Here is a 24,934-nt window from a genome sequence, read left to right on the forward strand (position 1 = left end):
TGGTATGGATCGTATATAAGCCTGGTGGGCGTGTCGGCCAACGGTGAATTTGATGCTAGAGAACACAATGTACTCAACATAGTGGATGTATATGTTTCTTAATAGCAGGCGTGCCTACTTATAGCCATATATTCACCCATACAACATTTGTGCAAATATAATGAACACGTTTGGAAAGATTAATTGCAGTTATATTTATTCATGCAAGATTTTGTGCTGATAGAATACATCAACATCTCAAACCAATGAGATATGTCAAGTCAGGACAGTATTCTGCAGATTACATAATAGGACAATACCTTGACTTCACATTTTCTGTCATGCTGAAATATAACACAGCAAAATATATTCATTATTTTAAAACAAATAAGAGTACATCTTGTTTACAGACAGCCAACAAAGGAACATTAGGCAACGATATTCTGATAAGGTTTTATAATTCTTATGAATATCATTTAGTCCAGAAGTTATAAAACCTTACAAATATTCAGGTCTATCAAAACACAATACTCATAATGTCTAATACCTGGGAACAAATACACACTTAGGTAAAGGACATGTCTTTAAATCTTTTTTAACAGACGAGCCACCATCTCCCTCAAATACATGTAAATTGATCATACAGTAAAAAAGGCCAACAGTAATAGATATATTTTAGTGCTTTGTTTTCACTTCCATTTTGTGACACAGTTATCACATAGGTCTGTATACTGTTTGTTAAGGCTCCTCGTACAGGCATGACGTTCTTGTCATCACCACAACAAAGGGTTATTGACAGGGTACAAGACTACCACATAACTCTAAGAATAGTAGACCCTCACACTTATATGACCTGTTTCCATGAGGCATGGCAGTCAGTGGCAGTTCTCACAGGTAGTAAAGCATCATTTTCAATTTAAAAACATTTTAATTGTTAGGATTAAATGCCATGACTAAAACCGTTTGAATCTAGTGTATATGTTTGTCTGTGCTTCTGTTGCTCTAGTTGTGTCAGACTTGTTGTACTGGCCAAGTAAATAATGAATTCAAAGAGATATGGACAATAACATACCCCTAAATTACACAATAAACTCATTTCTAGACTCAGTAAGAAAACAAACAATCATAACAAACATAACATAACATAACAAACATAACATAACCGTTACCAATAACATTGCATGTAAATAAGTATGGCCAGACACAGAAAACAGTACTTCAATGTAGTGCAAGTTAAGAACATGTACTGTACAAGTCAAGCAGATGCATGGGTCAACACAGTTACAGGGAATTAGTCATCAAAAGGTTCTTGCTTGCGCTCGGTCATTCTAGCACATCGCGGACATGTTGTCGAGTTGTCATAGTAACAATCCCTGAAAGCACAATGAAATAAAACAATATAACTTCTATAAAACAAGGCATCTGCAAAGCAACACATCACAAATCGGTTTCTCTGACTAAAGGTCCTAGAGGTCAGTCAGCATGTCAGCAACATCAGTCAGCATGTGAGGGGGGTTTAGTGCGATTATCAGAAACAGAACCATATGTCAACTCAATGCAATTTGTTTGAATGAAATCGATTTATCATGTATGCTATATATATGCTAAACAGTCTCCCAATACAGATGTCACTCTGTTTACGGCTAGCTGGAGTTAAGCAACCTCCTTTATCCATAGAAGTGATTTACATTTCCTCAGCTTTGAAGTTCCTACATACCTGTACATCCTGTTATGTATTTGTTCTGTCCTACATTTGGCTTAAAATATGCCCTAGTTTAGTCAATAAGCACTGAGCTATTCCTAAATCTTGTGTTTCCTGAATTTGGCTTGGGTATGACTGTGGTTTATGAATATAATCAGATTAAATCTACCTCTGTGTACTGGTATACCTGATTACGAAACAGTTAAGTAGAGAGCAGTTTTCTGTTTGTCAAGATCACTAACACGCTCTAATAGTTTAGCATCATGAGGACAATCTTACATTCTACAGTGATTATGTAATTAATTACTAAATAGAACCTTGCTTGCCTTGGAGCACTTACTTCAAGCATTACTTCATAATTAGCTGGCTTAGAGATTTAGCTAGCATTTGACATACATGTCTGGCCTGAAAGACCCCTTACAATTTATGTTTTATCTTATTATCCTAGATTTCCCCAAGTCTGCATTACATAACTACCAACCTACACTGACCTACAAACACAGAACTACAAACCTACATTGGCTTTCATCTTAAAACTCTAGTAGACAGAGGGGAATATAATTATATTAAAACTGTTTAAAACTAATTGCATGTTTATTTTATGCATTGTTTATAGAGTAAAAGGTGTGTTTGCGCTCACCTGTGGAAGACAGCAGAGCAGTCTTGGCATACAGATGTGTGGCTGTCAAAAGGGAAGAGAATGTCTCCCTCTTTGCACAGTTCGCACACAAACCCTTTGGCTTGGCATCGCTTCAAAGGAAAAGAGAACATCCTGGGTCATTACAGTGAAATTAAGTGCATGGCAATAAACAACCATTATCATCAACATCTTCACTGCCATTTTGGTTCTGGTATGCAGTGACCTTAACGCTGCCAATTGCAGACTCACCTCGCAGTCCAGTTTGATGTGCTTGGCGAAGGTGGTGTGGATCTCAGCAAGCGAACAGCTGAGGCGACCGGTGGAGATGTCGATGAGGTCCTGCAGCGAGTACATGTCATCGTTCTCCACAAAGTGCTGACGGTCGTGGAGCTAGGGATCGAGGGATCGAGAGAGAGAGAGGCACTAGATTATAAACTACGTCTGAGGAATCCAGGGAGCAAGGGGAGGGAACATGAGGTGGAGCAGGAGATCTGATCGATAACTTGGGGCGAGGCCTCTCAAACAATTCAGGTGAAAACAGCAGGTGCTAGGAAGTCAGAATCTGAGGAATATGGTCACCTTTTCTAGCCTGAGTCTGGATGCGCTGGAGCTGAGAGAGGATTTTTTTAATACTGATGCCACAAAGTAATAAATCTCAAAAGCCTAATCAACATATTATGAAGGCAATATCAAGGTTTCTAGGTTTTTAGTAGATCAAAATAGTTTTGCCTAACACCTGAAGTTGATGAAAGCATGACTTTACCTTTGATTCACCATGTTTGTTTAGGAGACTTTGATAAAATATGACCAAAAAGTGACCAAGAACGCATTGTGATGTTTCACAAAAACACCAGAAGGTGGTGCCAGAGTTGCATGTCTGCATAGATACACAAACATGTACACATACACAAAGGTTGTCTGTGTTCTTTTTTCTTCATTTTTAAGACTCTGCCTTGCAGTGTTGTTTAAGGATGAGATACAGGCACTTGAGAGATATTTGCTCTGTGATTATAATTGAGCAGAAAGCCTTTCCTGACAGGGGAGAAGTCCTGGCTCTTCTCTAATAGGTTCAGAACCTTTTATTAGCTTTGAGCTACGTTTTATGTAGTTAATGTTACTCAGCCTTCCCATCCCTTGACATCAGTTTTAGCAGCTATAGGCTAATCCCTTCAGTTTGATCTTAGACCAACAGTCAATGGAGCCATTCATTTTGGGAGTGTTTCCAGACCACCGTGAACTCAGATATTCACCTGTAGTAGTAGCCTGGCTTCCATTGCCTCCTTACAGGTAAGGAAATAGGGCTTCATCAGCAGAATGTCTTGACGCAACTTCTGTAAGTACACACACACACACACACACACACACACACACACACACACAAACACAAACACCAGGTGTAAGACATTCATCTTGATACCTTTACGATTTCTCTAAACTAATTTAACTTAAGGCAAAGTACCATAAGCCTATCTCTCATATCAGGACACGAGGCGCCATGTTAAATCATCAGCAGACAGCACAGTGATCTGGTATAGAGGGTGCTTTGTTTGACCTCACGGTCTTGTGTCAGTGTGTCCTTTAATAAGACACCATCTAACCCACACACTGACCTCTTTGCTGTGAGAAAGTATTTTATAAAAAACATAGTGGTGCAAGAAAGTTTGTGAACCTCTGACATTTCTTTAACGCCTGAATGTGATCAGATCTTTATTCAATTGATATGATAGGAAAGAGAATCCAATGATAGGATCATTTATAAAATAATCTATATTGTACACCACTGTGAGAAAGTATGTGAACCTCTCCTCTCAATAACCATATGTGAATCTCTCTTTAAATGGCTACATGCCAACACTTTTCAACACTTATGTTTTCATCTGATGAAAACATAAGTGTTGAAACGCGTTGGCATGTAGCCATTTATGTATTAAAGGCTTTAGTTTTTACTGAATTGGAGTGCCTCAATTTTTCAGTTTTTTCATGAAGGTATCTTAGGCCCTTTTTTGAAGAGCACCCTGAACAAAAGATTTTTGACCCAGAGTAGAGTTCCTTTCTCTCCTTTTTCTCTAAAGGCATATTAAGTCAGTGATATTTGTGGGATGTCTTGGGATCATTAGGTCAATGTAGATCATGATTGTGGAAAAACTCCATGGACTTTCCTGTACCCAATTTCATGATCAAACTTAGGGGTGTAAATCGGAGCCTTCATGCCGATTCGATTCGATATCGATTTCCTAGGTCAGCGATTCGATTCTTTTCGATTATTTAGAATTCCCACCGATACGATTCGATTCGATTCGATTCGATTTTTACATGATATCTATTAAGTTTAAAAAATCTAGAAAAATAGAAATAATTTGCCTTTTATTGAGAATACAGAAACAGTAGCCTATTCTATTCACATGATGTGTATGTTACAGTATAAACAGGGCCAAATGATCTTTCTACCAGCCTTTTAGTGCAGTTTCTTCCTCCACACGCTGTGACATACAGTAGGCTACCTGCTGACTGTGAGATAACCTAATACAAATTGTAGGCCCAATATATCTGCTATTGCATATGCATTTTGTGTGTAATCAATATTAGAAGATTAATTAGCTAAACGTTTAACTTTAGGTAATTTAAGTCATAGGCAGCCTTCACTGTATTGGCGATGTGAGATTAAATAGGTGTCTGTCACTTTAAGGACGTGAACTTGCGAAAACGTTCTGAAGTTGGAAAGATTCCCTGGCCGTGTCGTAGCGGTACAGGCTATGATAGTTGTCACTGTTCAAAATAAATCAGTCCACAACTGGAGGACTTTTTGAATCTGAGGTACATGCTCAGCAAAGACAGTATGGGAAACGAACACAAATCATAATCTGAAGCATGTTCAACTAACGGGATAAACGTTTCCCCAAAACTTTAAATTGATTCGTTTGGACACTTGTTTCTCCAATTCCACTTCGTCCTAATAACTGTTATTAAATAACACCTGCTACTCAGAACACAGAAATGTTCAGAACACGTAGCCTAACTTGTAAAACGACACAGTGGTCTCTAGAATGCATTGGCCAAATGTCATTGCGTATAATAATGAATGACTAACGTCACTGTTAGCGTGCTCACTTGATCTGACGAATTCATCAGCTGTTTTCCACAGGGAAAAAACGTGTGCATCAGTGAAGCTATGGTAGGCCTAACAGTGAGGGTCATTAAATGCCAAACGTAGTCCACCAACTTATGCGATGATGACAAAATTCGCAGCCTATAAACGCTTTGTTGCGGTGCTGAACGTTTACAGTGAAGCATGTATGTCAACAACCCGCCAATTGCGAATGACCTTTTAATTCTACTCGCCAATGCAGATTTTCACTCACATTTGGCAAGTGGCAGAGGGTGCCAATTTTAAACCCCTACTAGGCTATAAAGTAGAAGACAATAATGAGGATAGCGCTACCCGCAGATTAGGAGCAGGTAGTAGGCTACGCATAGGAGCATATGCTGAAAGTAAACAGACGGAAAAATACTAAAATAAATACATAAATCGATTATCTTGCGGACGTATCGATGCATTGAATCGTCGGCTGTAGAATCGATGCATCGATGCAAATCGATTAATATTTACACCCCTAATCAAACTGCAATATAGATTTTATAAAAACTCATCTCTATGAGACTCACAACCTCTCCTGCACCACTGCACAAGTGTTGACTTTGCATGTTTGTCTTTTGAGGTTGCACTACCGCCAGTACATTTGCAATCAAGAGTCAGTAAAGTACCTGATATCTACTATAACACTGGACTGGGTAAACCCAGCCTGATCTGCCAGCGATTTGGATCTCGTCCTGCAATTCAGGCTGGAAACCTGCACATCTATCTCTCCTGCTTCCTGTCCACGATTGCTGGGTCCAATCACATTCTGGCCTATCCACCAGGCGCACCCGGATCGTTGGTGGAGTCATTTGAACTATGCCCATTGATCACGCCTCTTGTGCAGTAGAAATAAAGTGAAGACTCCCCAGACTAATACTCAACCTTAAAAGATTGAGCCTCGTATGGTGATAGCCAGACTACTATAACAGTGCAAATGTTCATAAAAACGTGATGGAGATTGCTTCACTAGCTCACCCTGATCTCCACCAGCTCCTCCACGAAGTTGAAGAGCAGCGGGTTGACCTCCTTCAGCTTCAGAACAGGCCGGGATATCATCAGAGCCAGGTACCGCATGGACGAGCGACATACCTGTCACAGAACATTCCGTCTCACTTTTTGACAGTTTTGTACCAGAAATGAGTCCACTGAGCTACTAATAAACAACTTCTTTAAAAGGTGACATCAGAAGGAAGTTGCCATAGGGCAGAGAGTTTGTGTAAATGTCACTACTGGTTGAGTAGAGGCATTAGTGTCATGCTGTGAGGGCTCATTCTGTCATAATCTGTAATCACTCAAACAGTCTAACATAACTACACATAAAATGGTCTGCTCTCATTCTCTTGGGCCTTTGCCAGTCTAAGGTAATAAATACCAGATTACAGTCAGCAACTGTTTGGGTGTTCAGGTCGAAACACAGTTCAGTGATTCTTGGAATGAAGCCGACTGTTGGGGGGTGGTGGGGGGGGGTTTCACTGTACCTTGTGCGGATCAAATTCCCAGTTGTGGATGACGCGTGCGGGGATGATGGCTGTGTCGTTCCAGTGGCAGTTGCTGCAGTAGTACTGACCGGTGTAGTCGCACTGGCGTGCCTCAGACGGGACCCCCCCTACAGGGCACAAGAAGTATTGCAGCACCTCAGAATCAGCTGAGCACGAGCGCAACAGATATAACTACATATGGGAGGATTACAAAGACAGTATATTTATGTCGCAGATATCATATAGACAAACATAAAGGAAAGAGCAAAAGTGAAAGAAAGAGAGGGAAAGAAAGAAATTGTGCACCTCAGATACACTTGCCCTACAGTGCCTCCAGAGCTAGTTAAACTATTTGACGCAACTTTTGACCTGTTGAGTGCACAGGCAAACACTGCGCTACACAAAGCCTATGGAATCCCATACACTGGGGAAGTGAGATTGTGATGACTCAGAGAGGCTCTAACAGGGCATGCGACGGGCTCAGATGAGGTCATCGTAGCCATGGCAACACTCACGCAGGGAGACGGGTGTTCGGCACTCCGCACATCTGTAGTCCTGCTTGTCAAGGCCGATCTCCGGGCAGATGTTCAGCTCATACTCCGACTGGTGGCTGACCTTTGACCTCACGCAAGGCTTGGTGATCAGGTTCATGCACTTGCTGTGGCACCGGTAGTAACACCCTTGGGTGGAGCAAAGCAGAGTGAAGCAGTTCATTCTTTGAACATTTAAAGTGATCAACTAAAAGTAAGTCTAGAACTTTAAGCAATAGTCATTTAAAATTGCGATTAGCTCAGTCCAAACTGATAAGTCACTTAAATAGTCCAAATTTAGACTTTTGAGTAATAGTTTCTTAAAGGTGATCTAAGCAATGTTGGGTAACGTCACTTGTGTTGACATTCAGACAAAACAGAGAGTTAGCTTGCTACTCCCTCCGCTTTCTTCCTGTGCAATTGAAACTCTCCATAACGCACATCTCGTCTGTGATTAGCTGGAACCGTTAGTTATGGTGGTAACACTTTACAATAAGGGTACATGAATTCTCATGAACTAATGCATGAATTAATGCATGAATTACGCATTAGTTAATTCATTAATATATCATGAATCATTATGACTTAACATGAATTCACTGATTGTCATTAATGAATTAATACATAAATAACTCATCATCTTAAGCATTAAGTACGGTTGGCACATCATCATGAATCATGATTAATTAAGCATGATCATGATGACTTTTTGTCAGACAAAATTTTGGACATCACCGTCATGGAGAAAAAAGAAAAGTAATTACACATGAATTCATGTTAACTAAATGTCATGAATTATCATGAGTTAATTCATTAACTCATGCATTAATTATACATGACAATCTCATTAATAAACATTAATTAATAGTATGTCATTAATGACATCAGGTATGGACAACAAATTCATCTTTTGTTGTCCATACCTGTATTAGGTACAGTGGGTAAATCATTATGAATAATGATCAATTACACATGATCATGGTGATTTCTAGGTTTTTGAAATGTGCTCCAAGGGGTAAGTAAACTATACATTAACTCATCATGAACTAATTAAGACCATTTTCAGAGAATATCGAAGAATCCACGTCGTTCAAATATAGGCATGTCCTCATTAGCTAATCATGTCTGTGGCCCCTCAGATAAAGTGATGGTGGTGCTTTAAATGCATGAAGTTTGAAGTCATGCAAAAATTGTCAATTTACATTAATTAATGATGAATTACTCATGAGTTCATCATGTTTGTGGCCCCTCACGTAAAGTGCTAAATGGACCCTTCTTTATCACTGACAAAAGAAGTGGATTCTTCGATATTCTCTGAAAATGGAGCACAATGGAGCACATTTCAAAAAACTAGAAATCACCATGATCATGTGTAATTGATCATTATTCATAATGATTTACCCACTGTACCAAATGCTCAAGATGAATTTGTTGTCCATACCTGATGTCATTAATGACATACTATTAATTCATGTTTATTAATGAGATTTTCATGTATAATTAATGCATGAGTTAATTACTTAACATGAGTTAACATGAATTCATGTGTAATTACTTTTCTTTTTTCTCCATGACGGTGATGTCCAAAATTTTGTCTGACAAAAAGTCATCATGATCATGCTTAATTAATCATGATTCATGATGATGTGCCAACTGTACTTAATGCTTAAGATGATGAGTTATTTATGTATTAATTCATTAATGACAATCAGTGAATTCATGTTAAGTCATAATGATTCATGATATAATAATGGATTAACTAATGCGTAATTCATGCATTAATTCATGCATTAGTTCATGAGAATTCATGTACCCTTATTGTAAAGTGTTATAGCAATAATGGTAAGCCAAAATAGCATTTGGATTTTGGAAGGGTTTATGTCACAACAACACAACACTCAAATCACCCAGCCAACTGCTCATCTTGCTGATATGTTGGGCAAGACTATCAGCTCCCACTTACACTGTGCAAACACACTCTGAAAGAGTTGTCGCTGTGTGTCTGACTCACCCGTGCAGGTATACCAGGTCTGAATGAGGCCCCAGATGATAGCGCTGCACTTGTCACAGGTCTGCTTCACGCTCTTGCTCTTCTCCTTGGAGAAACGATGCTCCAGGAGCATGCGGAGATTGGGCTCCTCCTCCTCTGGATCCTGTTGGAATGACCGACATCACAGTCTGTCAGTTCCTAGCATCAATTGCTGCAGAGCTACGCGTTTTTATTACCGACTATGGGTAAACCTAGACCGATCTGCCGGCGATTTTGATTTCGCCTTGCAGCCGTGGTGTACTGGTTAGCGCATCGGGCTTGTAACCGGAGGGTTGCCGGTTCGATCCCCGACCAGTCCACCACGGCTGTAGTGCCCTTGAGCAAGGCACCTAACCCCTCACTGCTCCCCGAGCGCCGCTGGTTGGGCAGGCAGCTCACTGCTCTGGGTTGTGTGATTCACCTCACTGTGTGTTCACTGTGTGCTGTGTGTTCACTAATTCGGTTAAATTGGGTTAAATGCAGAGAACTGAATTTCCCTCACGGGATCAAAAAAGTATATATTCTATTCTATTCTTTTTTCAGCTCAGGCTGGAAACCTCCAATTTCTTCTATTCTGCTTCCGTTGCCAATCTGAGGGGACCAATCACAAACTGGCTTAATCCACCTGGCGTACCCAGATGGTTGGTCTGATTGGTTGAAGGACTATCCAAATGCATACAGTCATTTGAACTATGCTCTTTGACCACGCCTCTTGTGCAGTAAAAATACAGAGCAGACTCCCAAGACTGGTGATGGCCAGGCAATTACTGACACTCAACTCTGCACAAATGTGCTGCAGGTTGAGTTATTTCGAGCACAACCACTGAACCTTGGTCTGGGCTGGTGACAAATGAACTGCAAGTAATGACTCCTGTGAGTTTCACATGTGCTTTCATGCATTTTACATGTGCTTCAGCTTACCAAAGGCTTCCAAAATAGGTTACATCACAAAGAAACTAGACAGAAGACGGTTGGGAAACCCCTACAATCTAGATCAAGTTTAAACATTCACATACTGTACTTACATGTACCGTAGTGGTAGTACAGTGACTATAAGGCTGATAAGAAACCTAAACAAAGGCCGATCACAAACCACACACCCACATCCTTCCTCAATCCTCAGCCCTCACCTTGAGCTCCTGTAGTTTCAGGCGGAGGTGAATGAGCTTCACCACAGTGTCTTTCTGCTTCTCGGAATGCTCCGGCAGTTCCAAGATCAGCTTCTTGCACTCCTCAATGGCTTGCTTCAGCTGTTCAATGTCCGATGCCACAACGGAACCCTGCTCAAAGATGCACACAATCAGTCTAATTCTAATCATTAATTTCAAACTCAATGGAGCTGACTGAGTGTTTCTGACTACAGTGTATTTTCTAGAAAATGCTACAGTAATTGTGGCGGGAAAATATATCAATTTGCAAGTCCTGCATCTCTTGGTTACTGTTGCTTTCATAGATTTATCATACATTGCAGACTGTTCATGTCTTTGCCATTGGAAACAATGTGCAGAACACCAAAAAACATTTTCATTACCACAAAAAATTACAAAACAAATCAGAGCTATTCTGTGAAATGATGGCAAATGGCAAAGGGATTTAGTGTAGGTCCAGTAGAGAAAGTTAGCAATCTGCTGTGATAGAAAGTAAGCTTCCTCTAAATGGGCTTTGATTTACTGTACCACAGGAATATATATAAAAAATGTTTTTTTTAAAACTGTACACGCCGGTGATACAGGCTACTAAGAAAAGCATGAATGTCTCATCAAAATCAAGATATAACCAAATTGCTAGGAGAAGTCCTGCCCGCCAGAATAATAATTTACATTTATTTTGCCAATGAAAAGAAAGGATAAAATTAAGCTTGTTCAAGGCCACTCTAACAGTTATCCAAGAGTGACAGCTCCTTTGAAACACATTTTCTGTATGAACCAGTCCAGGGTCTTTAAATATAACATAATATATATCTTCCAAAGGCTGATTAGTTAGCGGTTAAAGGGATAGTTCGGGTTTTAAGACACGAAGTTATATGGGTTCCCCGTCAGCAACGTTGTACATCAGCACTGACTTACCCCGCAACAGCGTCCTGTGAGCCGAGATCCAGCCGGTTTTTGATGCTGAAGAAAGTAGTCCGGCAAGTTTCTGGGGTCACGAAAGTAAAGTGTTTTTCTTCTCAAAACCATATGCATTCAAAAGAGTGATATATTTGCACCACAAAAACGTTGTCCAGGAAAAATTCAAACCTCGTTATCACTTACTTATTTTTCGCGATTCCTATCACTGCGCGCTACTGACAGCTGGACAACGTTTTTGTGGTGCAAATATATCACTCTGTTGAACGCATATGGTTTTGAGAAGAAAAACACTTTACTTTCGTGACCCCAGAAACTTGCTGAAGAAAATAGTCCGGCATCAAAAACGATCAAAAACCGGCTGGATCTCGGCTCACAGGACGCTGTCGGGGGGTAAGTCAGTGCTGATGCACAACGTTGCTGACAGGGAACCCATATAACTTCGTGTCTTAAAATCCGAACTATCCCTTTAAGGTGGTGATGGGCACCACCCACTTACCACTGGGCAGGAGAAGTGATCCTCAGCCAGCCCCAGATCCATGGCCCGGTCCGAGCTGTGGGTTCTTGTCTCCGAGGAGAACAGCTCGGGCCTCACCTCTGCAAAAGGGAAAGAAGATGTACCGTTTGCTCTTCACCCTCACCAAGTTTAAAATCGACCATGACGCACAACAAACTAAACAGCAGATGTAGCCTATCCTTCCAGACCATGTTGTACTGACTCCACTGTACACACAGCTTTGCACACAGCTATCATACTCACAGGAGACACATTCTGATGCTGTAACAACCAATAAAACTGTGTCACGGCTGTTAAATGGTTAACATTTACAGGTGTCTTCCACGTGATACAGTGTTGTTAATGTGGTGAGCATAATTCACACATACAGCATTTAACTGTTAACTCTATGGGTAATGGGTAGTGCTTGGCTGCTCTAGGTGCTGTCACTGGTATCCAACTACAACACAAGCTGAATAGAATGTTATTAACATAACACTGCAACCATATGATTAACTACAGCACTGCCATGCAATATTGGCAATATAGCTATGAAAGAGAGGACAAATATGGGAGAACACTATATTGCGCAATACAAAAATGGTCAATACAAGATGTCAACATATCACTTTACAGAACAGCTGCATATAGCTATGAAAACACAATACACTTTGGACGTTCACAATTTAAGAGAGTTCACCACTATGTCGATGTAGTAAATAAGTAACCATCCTTCAAAAAAAAAGCAAAACTGACTTTGTTAAACAATTCATTTCCCCTTTCCCTCAATTAAGAGAAAATTAGACATCCCCTCCTCCAACTTCCTTTGATAAACCCATTCTACTACGAAAAAAAAATACAATAAACAATCTAAAAGCACAGTAAGAGTGGTACCTGCATAAACTTCACAGCAAAGCATAATTCTTTCGCTCTGAAAATGATATGGCAATAGCAAGACCAGCCAATCGACTGACCAAGAAACCTTTTATATCACGCTTCTTGATACATAATCCAAACAGGAACTGATAGCAGGCGGTTTCAGATCACCTGACATTTGCTTCAGTTTTTGCTCCCTGTTCCAAAAAGCCCACTCAGGATTTCACAAGAGAAGTCTGCTGAAAATGCCACAGCTTGTGAAACCAGAAGAAGCCTCTCCAAGGTCTTCAGCACAGACTCCCTATTGTGACTCAGTCTGTTACTCACTTGCATACTCAGTTTATTAAGCTACATACATGCATGCCACAAGAATGATTTGACTATCACTCAACATCGTACCAAACGAAAGAAAAGCATGAGAATTGAGAGTGACTTATTACACTCCCGAACAACTGTTGCAGGCTTACTCTGCCTGCCTGCATTCTATTTCATTACCATTGTGGCACACTCCTGAGGCAGTTGAAGGACGTTATTGTACATTCCAGGTGCAGAACAAAAAAACCTCAATAAATACTTAAACATTCTGCAAACTTCTTGAATCTTCTTGAATCTGTTTGTTGAATGCGTTTGATTTTGTAATGCTTGCCAAACTGTCAATAAAGTCAGCACACTTCTTCAATCGTTCTACTTTCTCTGATTCATTTTGTCATGTTTGCACTCACCAGTCTTTGAGGGGCCATTGCACTCTGTTGAGGCCTCATCCTCTCCTCTGTCGAAGGGGTTGACGAGACCTTGGCGGAAACGGGCAAGTCTCTCATCATATTCCATCTCACTGTCTACATCTGGGGGAGCATTGAAAATTCATGGTCAAACATTCACTCACAGTCACTCCTCGTAAAATACAATTTGTTTGTAAAAAAAATAAGGACATCTATGAAAGAGCAGACGCGCAGTCCATAGCAGTCATACAGACGTTATGCTACTTTGCCCCTATCCCAAGGTCTGAGCCCATACCCAGTAGGTCAGAGACATTACTCTCTTTTTTTCAGTGCAGGATACGCCTACAGGTGGAACCTTGTTTTTCATGGACAACATCAATATTTCCAGGAACATTTCACATACATTTTTAATTTAATCATAATATACACCAGTTACTCTGTTGAGTAAAATCTACCATGGACATTTACAGATCTGTGAATTAAACAACAGAATGTACCTAATTTCTTTTGAGCTAAGCAAACTTGGAGGACATGAGGCTAGGCTACAGCCTATACAAAAACTTAGCCCACTGATTGCATGCAAGAACTGAAAATCGAAACTAATGTAGGCTACAAATGCTTCGTTTGTGTGCAAGGCAGACTCACTTGGTGCAGGCAACGGTTTAGCCAAATCAAAAACTGAAAGCATTGTTTACATTGAATGTGGACTAAACAACTAGCCTAGGGCCAGGGCTGTACACTGCGAGCACCTCGTCGCAAATGCGAGGATATATATATTTGTGCTACTTGAAAATATGAAATGGGAGCACAGGTGCGAGTACTGAATTCAACCCTTTTATTCGCATTTTGCTCCTAAAAATCCACACCAAGTGGATCAAAGTATAGGCTAGTAGGCTACAATTTTCGCGCATCTGTATACAAATTTCATAGTTGACAACTCTAACGCTCCTGGCTGGAAACTCACGCTTTCATCAACCTCGCTGTCTCTCACACACGCAAGAAATGTCACTCCAAAACCATTCTTCTTTTTCTTCAATCTGTTCGTTATCAGTTGGTGACTTTGTAGCGATTAGCCTACCGTTGAAACGGCAAACCATGATAAGAATGTTGACTATATAGCCTACAATTACCGTGTTCATTTCAAATATTATTATTATCACGGTTGATAAACACAGTGTGGAAACCGTGTTATAACTATAACCGTGTTATAGCTTCACCCCAGCCTGCATTTGACATAGGCCTGGTTGACTTCTATGAGAGAAATCCGACTGATTCTGTTGTCTAAATGATGGATTTAACCGCGATTTGGTGTAGGCTACACCTGCTTTAAAAAGGCGGAACATTTTCATTGCAAATGTGCGCATCATATAGCCACTCTGCGTCTTTGTATGGAGGTTACATTCACATTAATTCCATTCCACTAACGTTATCAGGAGAATACCGTAACGTTTCATTTTGAGCTCGATTTGAGGTTGTCACTCATTGGATATAACAGATATAGCCTACCAAACTCCAAGACGAGTCATGGTAGAGTAAGTTAAGCACCCAGCCAATTAAACATGACCAAGGATGCCATGCCATGGTAGGCTACCTAAATCATAGAAGTTGTTACTGGACAGTGGACACTCATCTTTTCTATTACACCAGAAATATTTGTCTTTACCTTTGTTCGTTTTTTGAACATTTAAGTTATTTAATGAAAACATGATGTAGCCTATCCTTGAACTATGCTTGACTCTTTTCCTAAAACCGAATGAAACCTAATTATGTTCACGTACATCTTAAAGTGACAGGCACTCAATTAGACCTACACACCACCCTTGTAATATCATTACAGTGTAATCAATATGAAGTATTCAGTTTACTGAATATTTTAAGCTATAAGTAATTATGCAGATCCTAAAATGCTATAAATTGATAACAAAATGTATACAAATTCTGAATTCAAAATATTAAATAGAAACAAGACATGCCATTTTCTCTGTGTGTAGGGTTTGAGCAGAGACTATGATTGCCACTGCTGTGAATGATCTGTATCCTGCTTAAGGCAAGAAGGTTTTCAAGGAAATTTCATAGTGCTCCTAAATTTCTTTCTGTGCTCCTAAACTTTTTCATTTAGGAGCACCTGTGCTCCTAGTGAAAAAGCTTAGCGTACAGCCCTGCCTAGGGCTAGGCTCTAATAAGACATTCGTGACTCAAGGCATCAGCACTTCTTTCTGAGCAAGATTAATCTGAACAATGACTCCTTTGACATTCTCATGAACCACTGTCTTAAGACAAATGTGTAACCCACACAAATCGTTACATGTCAGCTGCTGATTGCAACATGCATTCGAGATCATTAATGCTAACGTGAGTTGTAAGTAACTAACTTGTCAATAGATGATATCTCTGCCCAAGTAAAACAAGAACTAAATGATACACAACTCAAAAATATACTTTAAAACAAGACGCTACCTTACGTTCTGTGCACAGTAGACACATTCCAATGATCACCTGTGAATTCTTTATTGGGCCTACACTACAGTATTCAGCTCGTTTGCGAAAACGTTGAATCTAATATAAATCGTAAAAGGAATTATCATTGTCAGAAGTTTACATTATTTAACAGTACCATGCTAGCTATATAATTAAACACCTGTGTATGAACATATATTTGGCGAAACCTTTCACAACCCAACTATGGCGAAAGGGTACCTATTCGTCAAATTAATATTTTGGACCTTTTCAGGTGTATGTCTTCATAGTAAATGTGTCTGCCATATTGCATGCATGGCCATAATGACGAGCGAGCAAGCTAGCCAGCCAGCATCACTGCAAATAGGCTACATAAACAAATTTCTGTTTTTGTCGTGTTAGCAATTTAGCTAACTAGGATAGATAGCTTTTACTAAGGTAAACGGCTTGTTTATATCCACTGCTTACCTCATGGTAGTGTTCCAAACGAGGATAAATAAGGCAACCCTTGTGCAAAATGTGCAAACTTTAACACGTTACAACGTTTTGTCAGACAACCAATTCCTTCTTGTTTTGCAAGCTGAAAAACAGCAGCATCACCAGCACTCTGACAACTCAAGCATGAAATAGGTTGAGTCATAGTCAGGAGGGACATCTAGTGGACAGACTGTGTAATATGGAATAGGCCAGTGTCCCCAACCTTTTTTCTTTGAAGGCCCCCTTGTCTGTGACCATTTTTATTATTAGACATTATCTGAGCACCCACATACACACAAGACATGGTTTTATTCAACAATCGGGGTCCGGGGATGAATTACCAATGCCTAGCCTAGCTGGACCTAAAGGTTGCTTATGCAAGTTCATAGGTCAGAGGTAATAGCTAAATGAATTTAAACGTGGAACAAAAATATGTTTTAATTTGGATTATACAACGTTTTGATTATCCAGTTGGGTGTGTTATTGGGATTTTATACATTTAATACGTGCTAATATAATTTTGGTAACCACTCAATTAGCCCAGGCAACATTCTGCGGACCCCCTGTAATCTCTGGCGGCCCCTAATGGGGTCCACGGACCCCAGGTTGGGAACCACTGGAATAGGCCTATACAATGTACATAATTTGCAATTATAGTATGTTTCTTTCTAAAAGAGTGTGCCTTAATTAACTTTTGCCATCCTCAGATGTGTCGTCATTGTGATTGTGCTCAACAATTTTCTATTTATTTCTATATTCTCATAATGAACAAAGTGATCTGCATTTTCAGGTTTCCTCATTTGAATCAGGACTGTTGGTGCAACAATGGATTTCAGACTCTCAAAACAGCACACTGGAACTGGAAGTGACCCTATATGTCACTTCCTCTTTCATGGGCCTTTGGAATTCACAGTTTCAAGGGGAGTGGATTTTCAGTTACCCTCTGAAAAAATCTTTGACAAAACATTTGCTGATGTATGCAGGTTTTGCTGGGCGAGGTTTGTCTCTTGTGTGTTGAGCATTTGAAGCTGCTGGCCTTGCTGGCCTCTGCTGAACCAACCATAACTAAAAAATAACCAGTTGGCCTATATGTGAACCAACACTATAGCCTTGCTTAAGTCGTTTTTCCCCCCACAGCTGTTATTATACTATTACTATCTTGGAAAAAAAGACAAACCAGCATATTAGCCTATGGACAAAAGCGACCTGCTAAATCATTAAACCATAACCATAACCATATTACTAGGCTATCTACAGTAAGTGACCTTGGGTGTCTTTAAAAGGACTTTAAAATGAAAAATGTATTATTGTTATTATTATTATGATTATTGTTGTTGTTAGTAGTAGTAGTAGTAGTAGTAATAGTAGTAGTACCTCCAAAAAAGACAGACCAGCATTGACAGTGGGTTAACCTACTCCTCCTTCCAAGTGATGACTGTGCATTTCTAGAGCATAGGTCTGTTCAGACTAAGTACCCCCTCCTTCTGTCCAGTCAGATCTGCACAGACAGGATGTATGAGTCCCCCGAGGTTGAGTGTACTCCACAGGAGTAACGGATTGGTCTCTTTGACCTCACTCTAATATGAACCTAAATGATTCAGCAGCATTTTCCTTTATTACAGGATGCAGTATTTTTTTCAGACTGGATGTAATTATCTCTAAGTGTCTGAAGTGCAGGACTATGTGCCAAAGCAGTAATAAATCTTGCATAATGCATAAAACCTACTGAGAGAGTAGAGAAGCACTTCATATTTCCCAAGGTAGATACGTAGCTTCAATTCAACTACAATATCTATGCAAGAAGGAAAACATGATTGGTCTTACTAATGACAGAGTATGGGAATACCTTTTGACATACTGTGTTTATAAAATCAATTGGAGTGCCGTTAAGGATACAAAGTGAGCTGATAGGAAGTTAAACAACCTCAAAAAGTCAGCTGTAAGAGTTGCGTTTTCCACGCCGAAAGTATCACCTTAAAAAGTCTGACCTAAATTCATCAGCTTCTAAATCAGTCCAGGAGCAATAGATGCACTCTGAAATCCGTAACCATGAAAAGCCACAGAGGGGTCACTGTGGTCACACTCACTATCAAAGCCGGCTCTGTGCAAAAAGCTCTTTTGTAGGCTATGTATACTGCTGTATCACCAGCATGTGATCAACAAACATGCCTTTGAGTGGAAGTCCACTAAGGGAGATACATATAAGCAAAGCATGGAGGAATAATGCTTTTTCACACTGTATCAGCAGCAGATTTCACCTCCAGGGACATTTCACCTCTGGGCACATATTTCTGTCTAGTTATGTAGGTCATTTAGGTGTGGGGCAGTCATGATGCAGTTCTTGCTGATCAAGCCTTCCTTCGTTAGATTCAGTGTCCAGTGTTGTCTCTTTGCAACATAACTGTAAACAGATCTGTACCTGTTGCCCTCTATGAGAAGACGAAAGGGTGTAAGGGTTGTCCGATGATAAAACAATGCTCTTAAGAGGAACTTTCTATATAAACATTGCCTGAGATCTATCTATTTTTCAAACATGTTTATTTTATTTCATTTTGTCAGTACTTTCAACATGTCAGCATGAGTTGTTGCAATACAGTCAGTTATTACTGGTGGAGCTGTCACTTAAGTTTATCAAGAAGAGCTTAACAAACAGTATGAAGCGGGAGTGAGATATACAGAGGGGCTAAGGCAGGGAGGTATATTTTTGGTCCTAAAAGACACAGTGGTTTTCTTTTGACTGTCCGGCACAGCTGGAAGCGCGACTCCTAACCCTGTGTCTCTGAGTCGTCCTCGTCATCTTCGTACATCTCGCCCTCCTCGTCTATGGTGGCGTCCTGGTACTGCTGGTACTCGGACACCAGGTCGTTCATGTTGCTCTCGGCCTCGCTGAACTCCATCTCGTCCATGCCCTCGCCCGTGTACCAGTGCAGGAAGGCTTTGCGGCGGAACATGGCGGTGAACTGCTCGGAGATGCGTCTGAAAAGCTCCTGGATGGCCGTGCTGTTGCCGATGAACGTGGAGGACATCTTGAGGCCTCTCGGCGGGATGTCGCACACAGCCACTTTCACATTGTTCGGGATCCATTCCACAAAGTAGCTGCTGTTCTTGCTCTGGACAGCCAACATCTGCTCGTCCACCTCCTTGGTGGACATGCGACCGCGGAACACGGTTGCCACGGTGAGGTAACGGCCGTGCCGTGGGTCGCAGGCTGCCATCATGTTCTTGGCATCAAACATCTGCTGGGTGAGCTCGGGCACAGTGAGAGCGTGGTACTGCTGGCTCCCCCTAGCTGTCAGAGGGGCAAAGCCTGGCATGAAGAAGTGCAGACGAGGGAAGGGCACCATGTTGACCGCCAGTTTACGAAGGTCGGCGTTGAGCTGGCCGGGGAAGCGGAGAGAGGTGGTCACCCCGCTCATGGTGGAGGAGACGAGGTGGTTGAGGTCGCCATAAGTAGGCGTGGGCAGTTTGAGCGTACGGAAGCAGATATCATACAGCGCCTCGTTGTCGATGCAGTACGTCTCGTCCGTGTTCTCCACCAGCTGGTGGATGGAGAGCGTAGCGTTGTAGGGCTCCACTACGGTATCAGACACTTTGGGCGAAGGCACCACACTGAAAGTGTTCATGATGCGGTCGGGGTACTCCTCCCGGACCTTACTGATCAGCAGCGTGCCCAGGCCCGAGCCTGTTCCTCCGCCCAGAGAGTGGGTGAGCTGGAAGCCCTGCAGGCAGTCACAGTTCTCACTCTCCTTCCTCACAATGTCCAGCACCGCATCCACCAGCTCTGCGCCCTCTGTGTAGTGGCCTTTGGCCCAGTTGTTTCCTGCCCCACTCTGACCTACAGGACGGAAGAAAATAGGTGGATGCTTGGAACGTATAGACACACTATGTAACTGAGAAACTAATCCCCCTTAATGAGTAAGAGACAAAATGCAAGAAATAAGAAATTATATAATTACAAAGATTCCATGCAAAATGTTTCCAGTTTAGGCACCTGGAGCAATACAATATAGTATATATAACAAAATAATTGACTGAAAACTGTTGACTGTAGACATTCTCCATTAGTCGACATTAATAATTAAGAACAAGACAGGATATTATCTATGAGGTAAAAAGAAAAAAAGCTGTATCATACTAACCAAAAATGAAGTTATCTGGTCTGAAAAGTTGCCCAAAGGGTCCAGAGCGGACACTGTCCATGGTACCTGGCTCCAAATCCACCATGATGGCTCTTGGAACATACTTGTTGGCTGAGGAGAGATGAAGAGATTTCCAGGAGCAACGTTACGGACATTGAGCTTAACAACAACATTACAGAAATATTTGACGGGAGCTGGGAAAACACAACTTTCATCAACTTATGATTCTGGTTAGCCTGGGTGTTCCCATACTGCCTTGCGCGGTGATTTCTTTCACGCTGCTAAGTCTGGAAACTAACGCCCCCATTTTCGCCTGATGTTGGTGGCCAATCACAGAACAGGGGAGAAAGCAAGACCATGATGAGCTATGCAGAGACGCATTTGATAGACATCCGTGGCGCCCAATGAACGGATCTGGGCATTTTTTCAAATACGAGAAAATTAACGTCTGGTTGCCAGACCACATCTCATTTGAGAAGTGGTAGGCGCTAGCCAGGCTAGATTCTGGTACCATCCTAGCAACATCCAAGATTTTGCAAGGATGGTATCCTGGATGTTGCTGGAGGATGGTGTCCAGGATGTTGCTAGGATGGTCAGGATCTTCAGTTGGTGAAATTTCACCAGAGGGTTGAAACCATGCAGAAATCAAGGATTTATGATCTCACCATAATGAGTTTTCCCAGATCCCATCACATACTGTATGAAAGTGTATTGTTTTTAGTATGGAAACCATTTCCAGTTGTCAATGATCTCTCTCAATGTTGTATGTGCTCACTTATTTGCCTGTATTTTTAGTGAACAAACACATCTAATACACCACAAGCATGTTTCAAAAACCTCCTTTCTGAATGACATAGTAACTTCATTCCATTAGCTCCTGAAAGGTTAACTGTGGGACATAAATTTGAGTTCTTGCGGGACTGTGGCCACAGCTGTATTGGTAATCACAGCTGAGGCTGTTGGCAGATGCTCCATCTCTAGAAATCTCTAGCCATGATCCCGTGTCCACAGTTTCAATACAGAACATTTCCAAGACCTGTCATTATTAAATAAAGGGAACACTTTCTGGCAGGTCAAAGATAGGTCTGTTTTAAGCACGAAATGCAAAAAAACAAAAACACTTGTCAACACAAACACTTCACACCAAGGACAGACATGCATTGTTACCTGTATTAATTACCTGTAAAGAGAATAACAGACTCGCAAGTATACTTACTGAATGCCTCATTATAATAGACGTTAATTCTCTCCAGCTGTAAGTCTGAATCTCCCATGTAGTTCCCAGCTGGGTCAATGCCATGCTCATCACTGATCACCTCCCAGAACTGAGGACAGACAGAAACAAGGGGGGGGCGCGGGGGGGCGGGATATGAACATCGACTGAAACAAGAGTACATAAAAACTGTATGTGGTTTCTGTTTCCAGTTCTTTGTCATGATACCTAGTACTTTTAGAGACCCGAATAAATCAAACACACTTTTGTGAGAGAGAGAGAGACAGACAGGGAGAGAAGACTCAAAGAGAACACTGTTTTGATGTCTAACTATAGCATTGCTGCCTTGTATTACTACTTTGTTCACAAAGCACATTCTGGAAACAGAAGGGGTAAGTGAAAGTCAGAGATGCATTGATCCTGTGGGGACACACAGCTGTGTGTGTGTGTGTGTGTGTCTGTGTGTGTGTTGTAGCTGACCACAATGGTGGGAGTGCCCAGGGATGGGACAGTGAGAGAGACCAATGAAAGTGAGAGCAGTCTGGTCCAGGCAGCTTGAGACAAAAAATGCTCAGACAAAGAAGCTGGGAGCACATCAGGACAGAGGGTGACAGCGCGAACGCTGATGCCACGACATGATGGATCACTCTGACGTCCCAACCTCCCTCGAATCAGTATTTCCACCCAGCATGCGAAACCAAGAGGCACATTTTTTTAACACTGTCACGGAAACAGGACAAGATCACCTTGGTATTTTAGCTCCGCTCCCTTTTTTAGCTCCCGTTGTCCTGTTTTTGACACCCAGGAGGGAGTGGGCCGAAGCCTTCCAGCCTTGTTTCTAAAGAGTCACAGCGTAATCACAGGGGCATGACTCAACGGGCAACAGCACCCAGCCACACACAGACAATGTACTTCCTCACTACCTCATTATGAGTCGCTGGGGATCATGTGACTGGGGTCAAGCCTCAATGAGCAACACTGTACAGGAGACGGACAGGTTATGTATCTAGTTTCTGATGTGATGGCCCGCCCATCATGAGAGAAGCAGATATTACTGGTTTAATTTCCACTGTCAATGCACAAAAGCTAAGCTTCTCAGCTACTTGGGCTGACAAATATTAATTCTACTGAGAACAAAGGACTAGGACTACATGAGGCGAGACAGCTGGAAAGTAAATGATGACCTCATACAACTATAAAGGAGAATACAGAAGAAGGCGTGGCTTTATATGAGGCTCACTGTTTTTCAATGAAAAATTGTGCCCAAAAACTATCACCATCATCAGTATTATAAATATCCATAAATGATGATGACACCATCTACATCAAGTACAGGATTCTTTAGTGTCATCTTTTTAACTGCCCCAGACCAGGATTTAAGGTCCATTAGCTGTTTCCACACCACAGGATCACAGGATGGATAACATAGAACAGTTAGAGTCTACTGAAATGTCTTTCCATCTTCAAAATATTCCCTCTCACAGAAACTTCAACTCAATATTATTTAAACACATCTGTGAACAATTGACGTCGTACAGCTTAGAGTTTTCCCTTATGGAAGTCGAATGACTTCATAGGAAAATAAGATTGAGAGGCATGTCAAGAGAGGCATGTCATACCGCAATTTGTCAAGAATACATCACGACAATATGCGAACTGCGCAAGAAACGTGCGTGTTTAACACAGCATGCGGTATGTTTACGCACAAGGGGTACGCAACAGGATCAAATGTTTCCGTTAGGCTACACGTTTAGCGTTATAACAGCCAACTGTAACTTTAGTCTTATAGTGACACCATCACACAAAAATGCAAGTCATTAGAATAAATGAAATATGAGATCCTTGCCACTTCTGGAATCGGACCACGTTCTATGACATCTATCTTCACAGTACAAGGCTAGATTAGAATAATGAGTGGAAATTATATATAAACTATTGTTAATTCTTTGCATTCCGTCCTGAAGATATTAGTAGAGTGATGCACAGTTAGGCCATTATGCAGGGAAGAGTATCACTCTGTGCGTAATAGCCATATAGGCTATTTTGCTTTACACTGTAAGTGTCATTCATTGACAGCACGAACAAACTTTAATGGCACGTTTATATTCTTAACATGTAAGGTTAGGCTATAGCCTCGTTTATAGCGATTTCTTAGCCACCCAGTTTTATCTTCATTCAAATGGTAATTCAAGGCATGATGCACTCGTGCCCAACACGCACAGAAGATGTCACAGCCTAGAACTGCAATGTAACATAATGAGAAGTTCATGTGATTTTCATTTTCATAAGTTAAACAAGTTACCTTGGTTCCAATTTGGTTGCCGCATTGGCCAGCTTGAATGTGGACGATTTCTCGCATTATGATCCTTGAGATGAGGCGTGCTGATTGTATGAAGTAGCCAGCAAAAGTGTTACACGGCGCTGGCTAAGCTTTTCATGAAGACGCAGGTCATCGGCTCTGTCTACTTTGATTTGCACAGAGGATGCTAATGCTTCTCCCCATGACGTCATTTTGGGGATGAGACATGTGGGCCATCAGCCAATAGGAAGTACAGAAAAGTAAATCTCTGCAACTTCATGCGGTCTGACGAGGGGAATGTAACAGCATCAGCAACCAGGCTAGGCTGGACTAAACGCATTTTAACGTGGCGCATCAAGTTTTTCCCTAACTTGTAGAGCACAATCGCAGGTAACTTGCTAAACACATGAAATATTCTACAGAGGAGGCCACTTACTTTACTGCCGGCTAATGTGCGCCTGGTTATTAAGATTATATCACTAACATCTTTTACAGAATGTCAGCCCATTCAATATTTGACTTCTAAACACAAACCTGATTTGTGTCCCTTCAGCAAGTCACCAGTTTGCTTTGAATGCTGTGAAATGCAAGTAATCTGAAACATTGGTGCTATGGCCCCGGGCTATAGGCTATATGCTGAGTCATTACAAATTTACCAAAATGAAGTCTACCATATTTAGACTCCTGCTCTGAAATCT

The 24,934-nt window shown here is 41.2% G+C and overlaps 2 protein-coding genes across 4 annotated transcripts; both read right to left on the reverse strand.

Moving 5' to 3' along the window:
* Positions 1 to 179: 179 nt before the first annotated feature.
* def8 (differentially expressed in FDCP 8 homolog) lies at positions 180 to 16,714 on the reverse strand. 3 transcript variants are annotated; one of them, XM_062548588.1, is made up of 12 exons: positions 16,577 to 16,714; positions 13,655 to 13,774; positions 12,060 to 12,157; positions 10,625 to 10,774; positions 9,477 to 9,618; positions 7,451 to 7,615; positions 6,936 to 7,063; positions 6,433 to 6,546; positions 3,572 to 3,652; positions 2,571 to 2,711; positions 2,322 to 2,431; positions 180 to 1,352 (listed from the first exon to the last, which is right to left on the reverse strand). In XM_062548588.1, the coding sequence occupies exons 2-12, from the start codon at positions 13,758 to 13,760 to the stop codon at positions 1,271 to 1,273; spliced, it is 1,317 nt and encodes a 438-aa protein (XP_062404572.1). In that variant the 5' UTR covers positions 13,761 to 13,774; positions 16,577 to 16,714; the 3' UTR covers positions 180 to 1,270. The 3 variants fall into 3 exon arrangements, with proteins under 3 accessions (XP_062404572.1, XP_062404574.1, XP_062404571.1); XM_062548590.1 differs by lacking the exon at positions 16,577 to 16,714 and adding an exon at positions 13,906 to 13,922; XM_062548587.1 differs by lacking the exon at positions 16,577 to 16,714 and having other exon boundaries at positions 13,655 to 13,916.
* Positions 16,715 to 19,120: 2,406 nt separating this feature from the next.
* LOC134095127 (tubulin beta-3 chain) lies at positions 19,121 to 24,391 on the reverse strand. Its single transcript, XM_062548484.1, has 4 exons — positions 24,240 to 24,391; positions 21,941 to 22,049; positions 20,725 to 20,835; positions 19,121 to 20,420 (listed from the first exon to the last, which is right to left on the reverse strand). Exons 1-4 carry the CDS (start codon positions 24,294 to 24,296, stop codon positions 19,351 to 19,353), a joined length of 1,347 nt encoding a protein of 448 aa, XP_062404468.1. The 5' UTR covers positions 24,297 to 24,391; the 3' UTR covers positions 19,121 to 19,350.
* Positions 24,392 to 24,934: the final 543 nt, after the last annotated feature.

Source organism: Sardina pilchardus, chromosome 11 (assembly GCF_963854185.1).
Source record: "Sardina pilchardus chromosome 11, fSarPil1.1, whole genome shotgun sequence".
NCBI lineage: Eukaryota > Metazoa > Chordata > Actinopteri > Clupeiformes > Clupeidae > Sardina > Sardina pilchardus.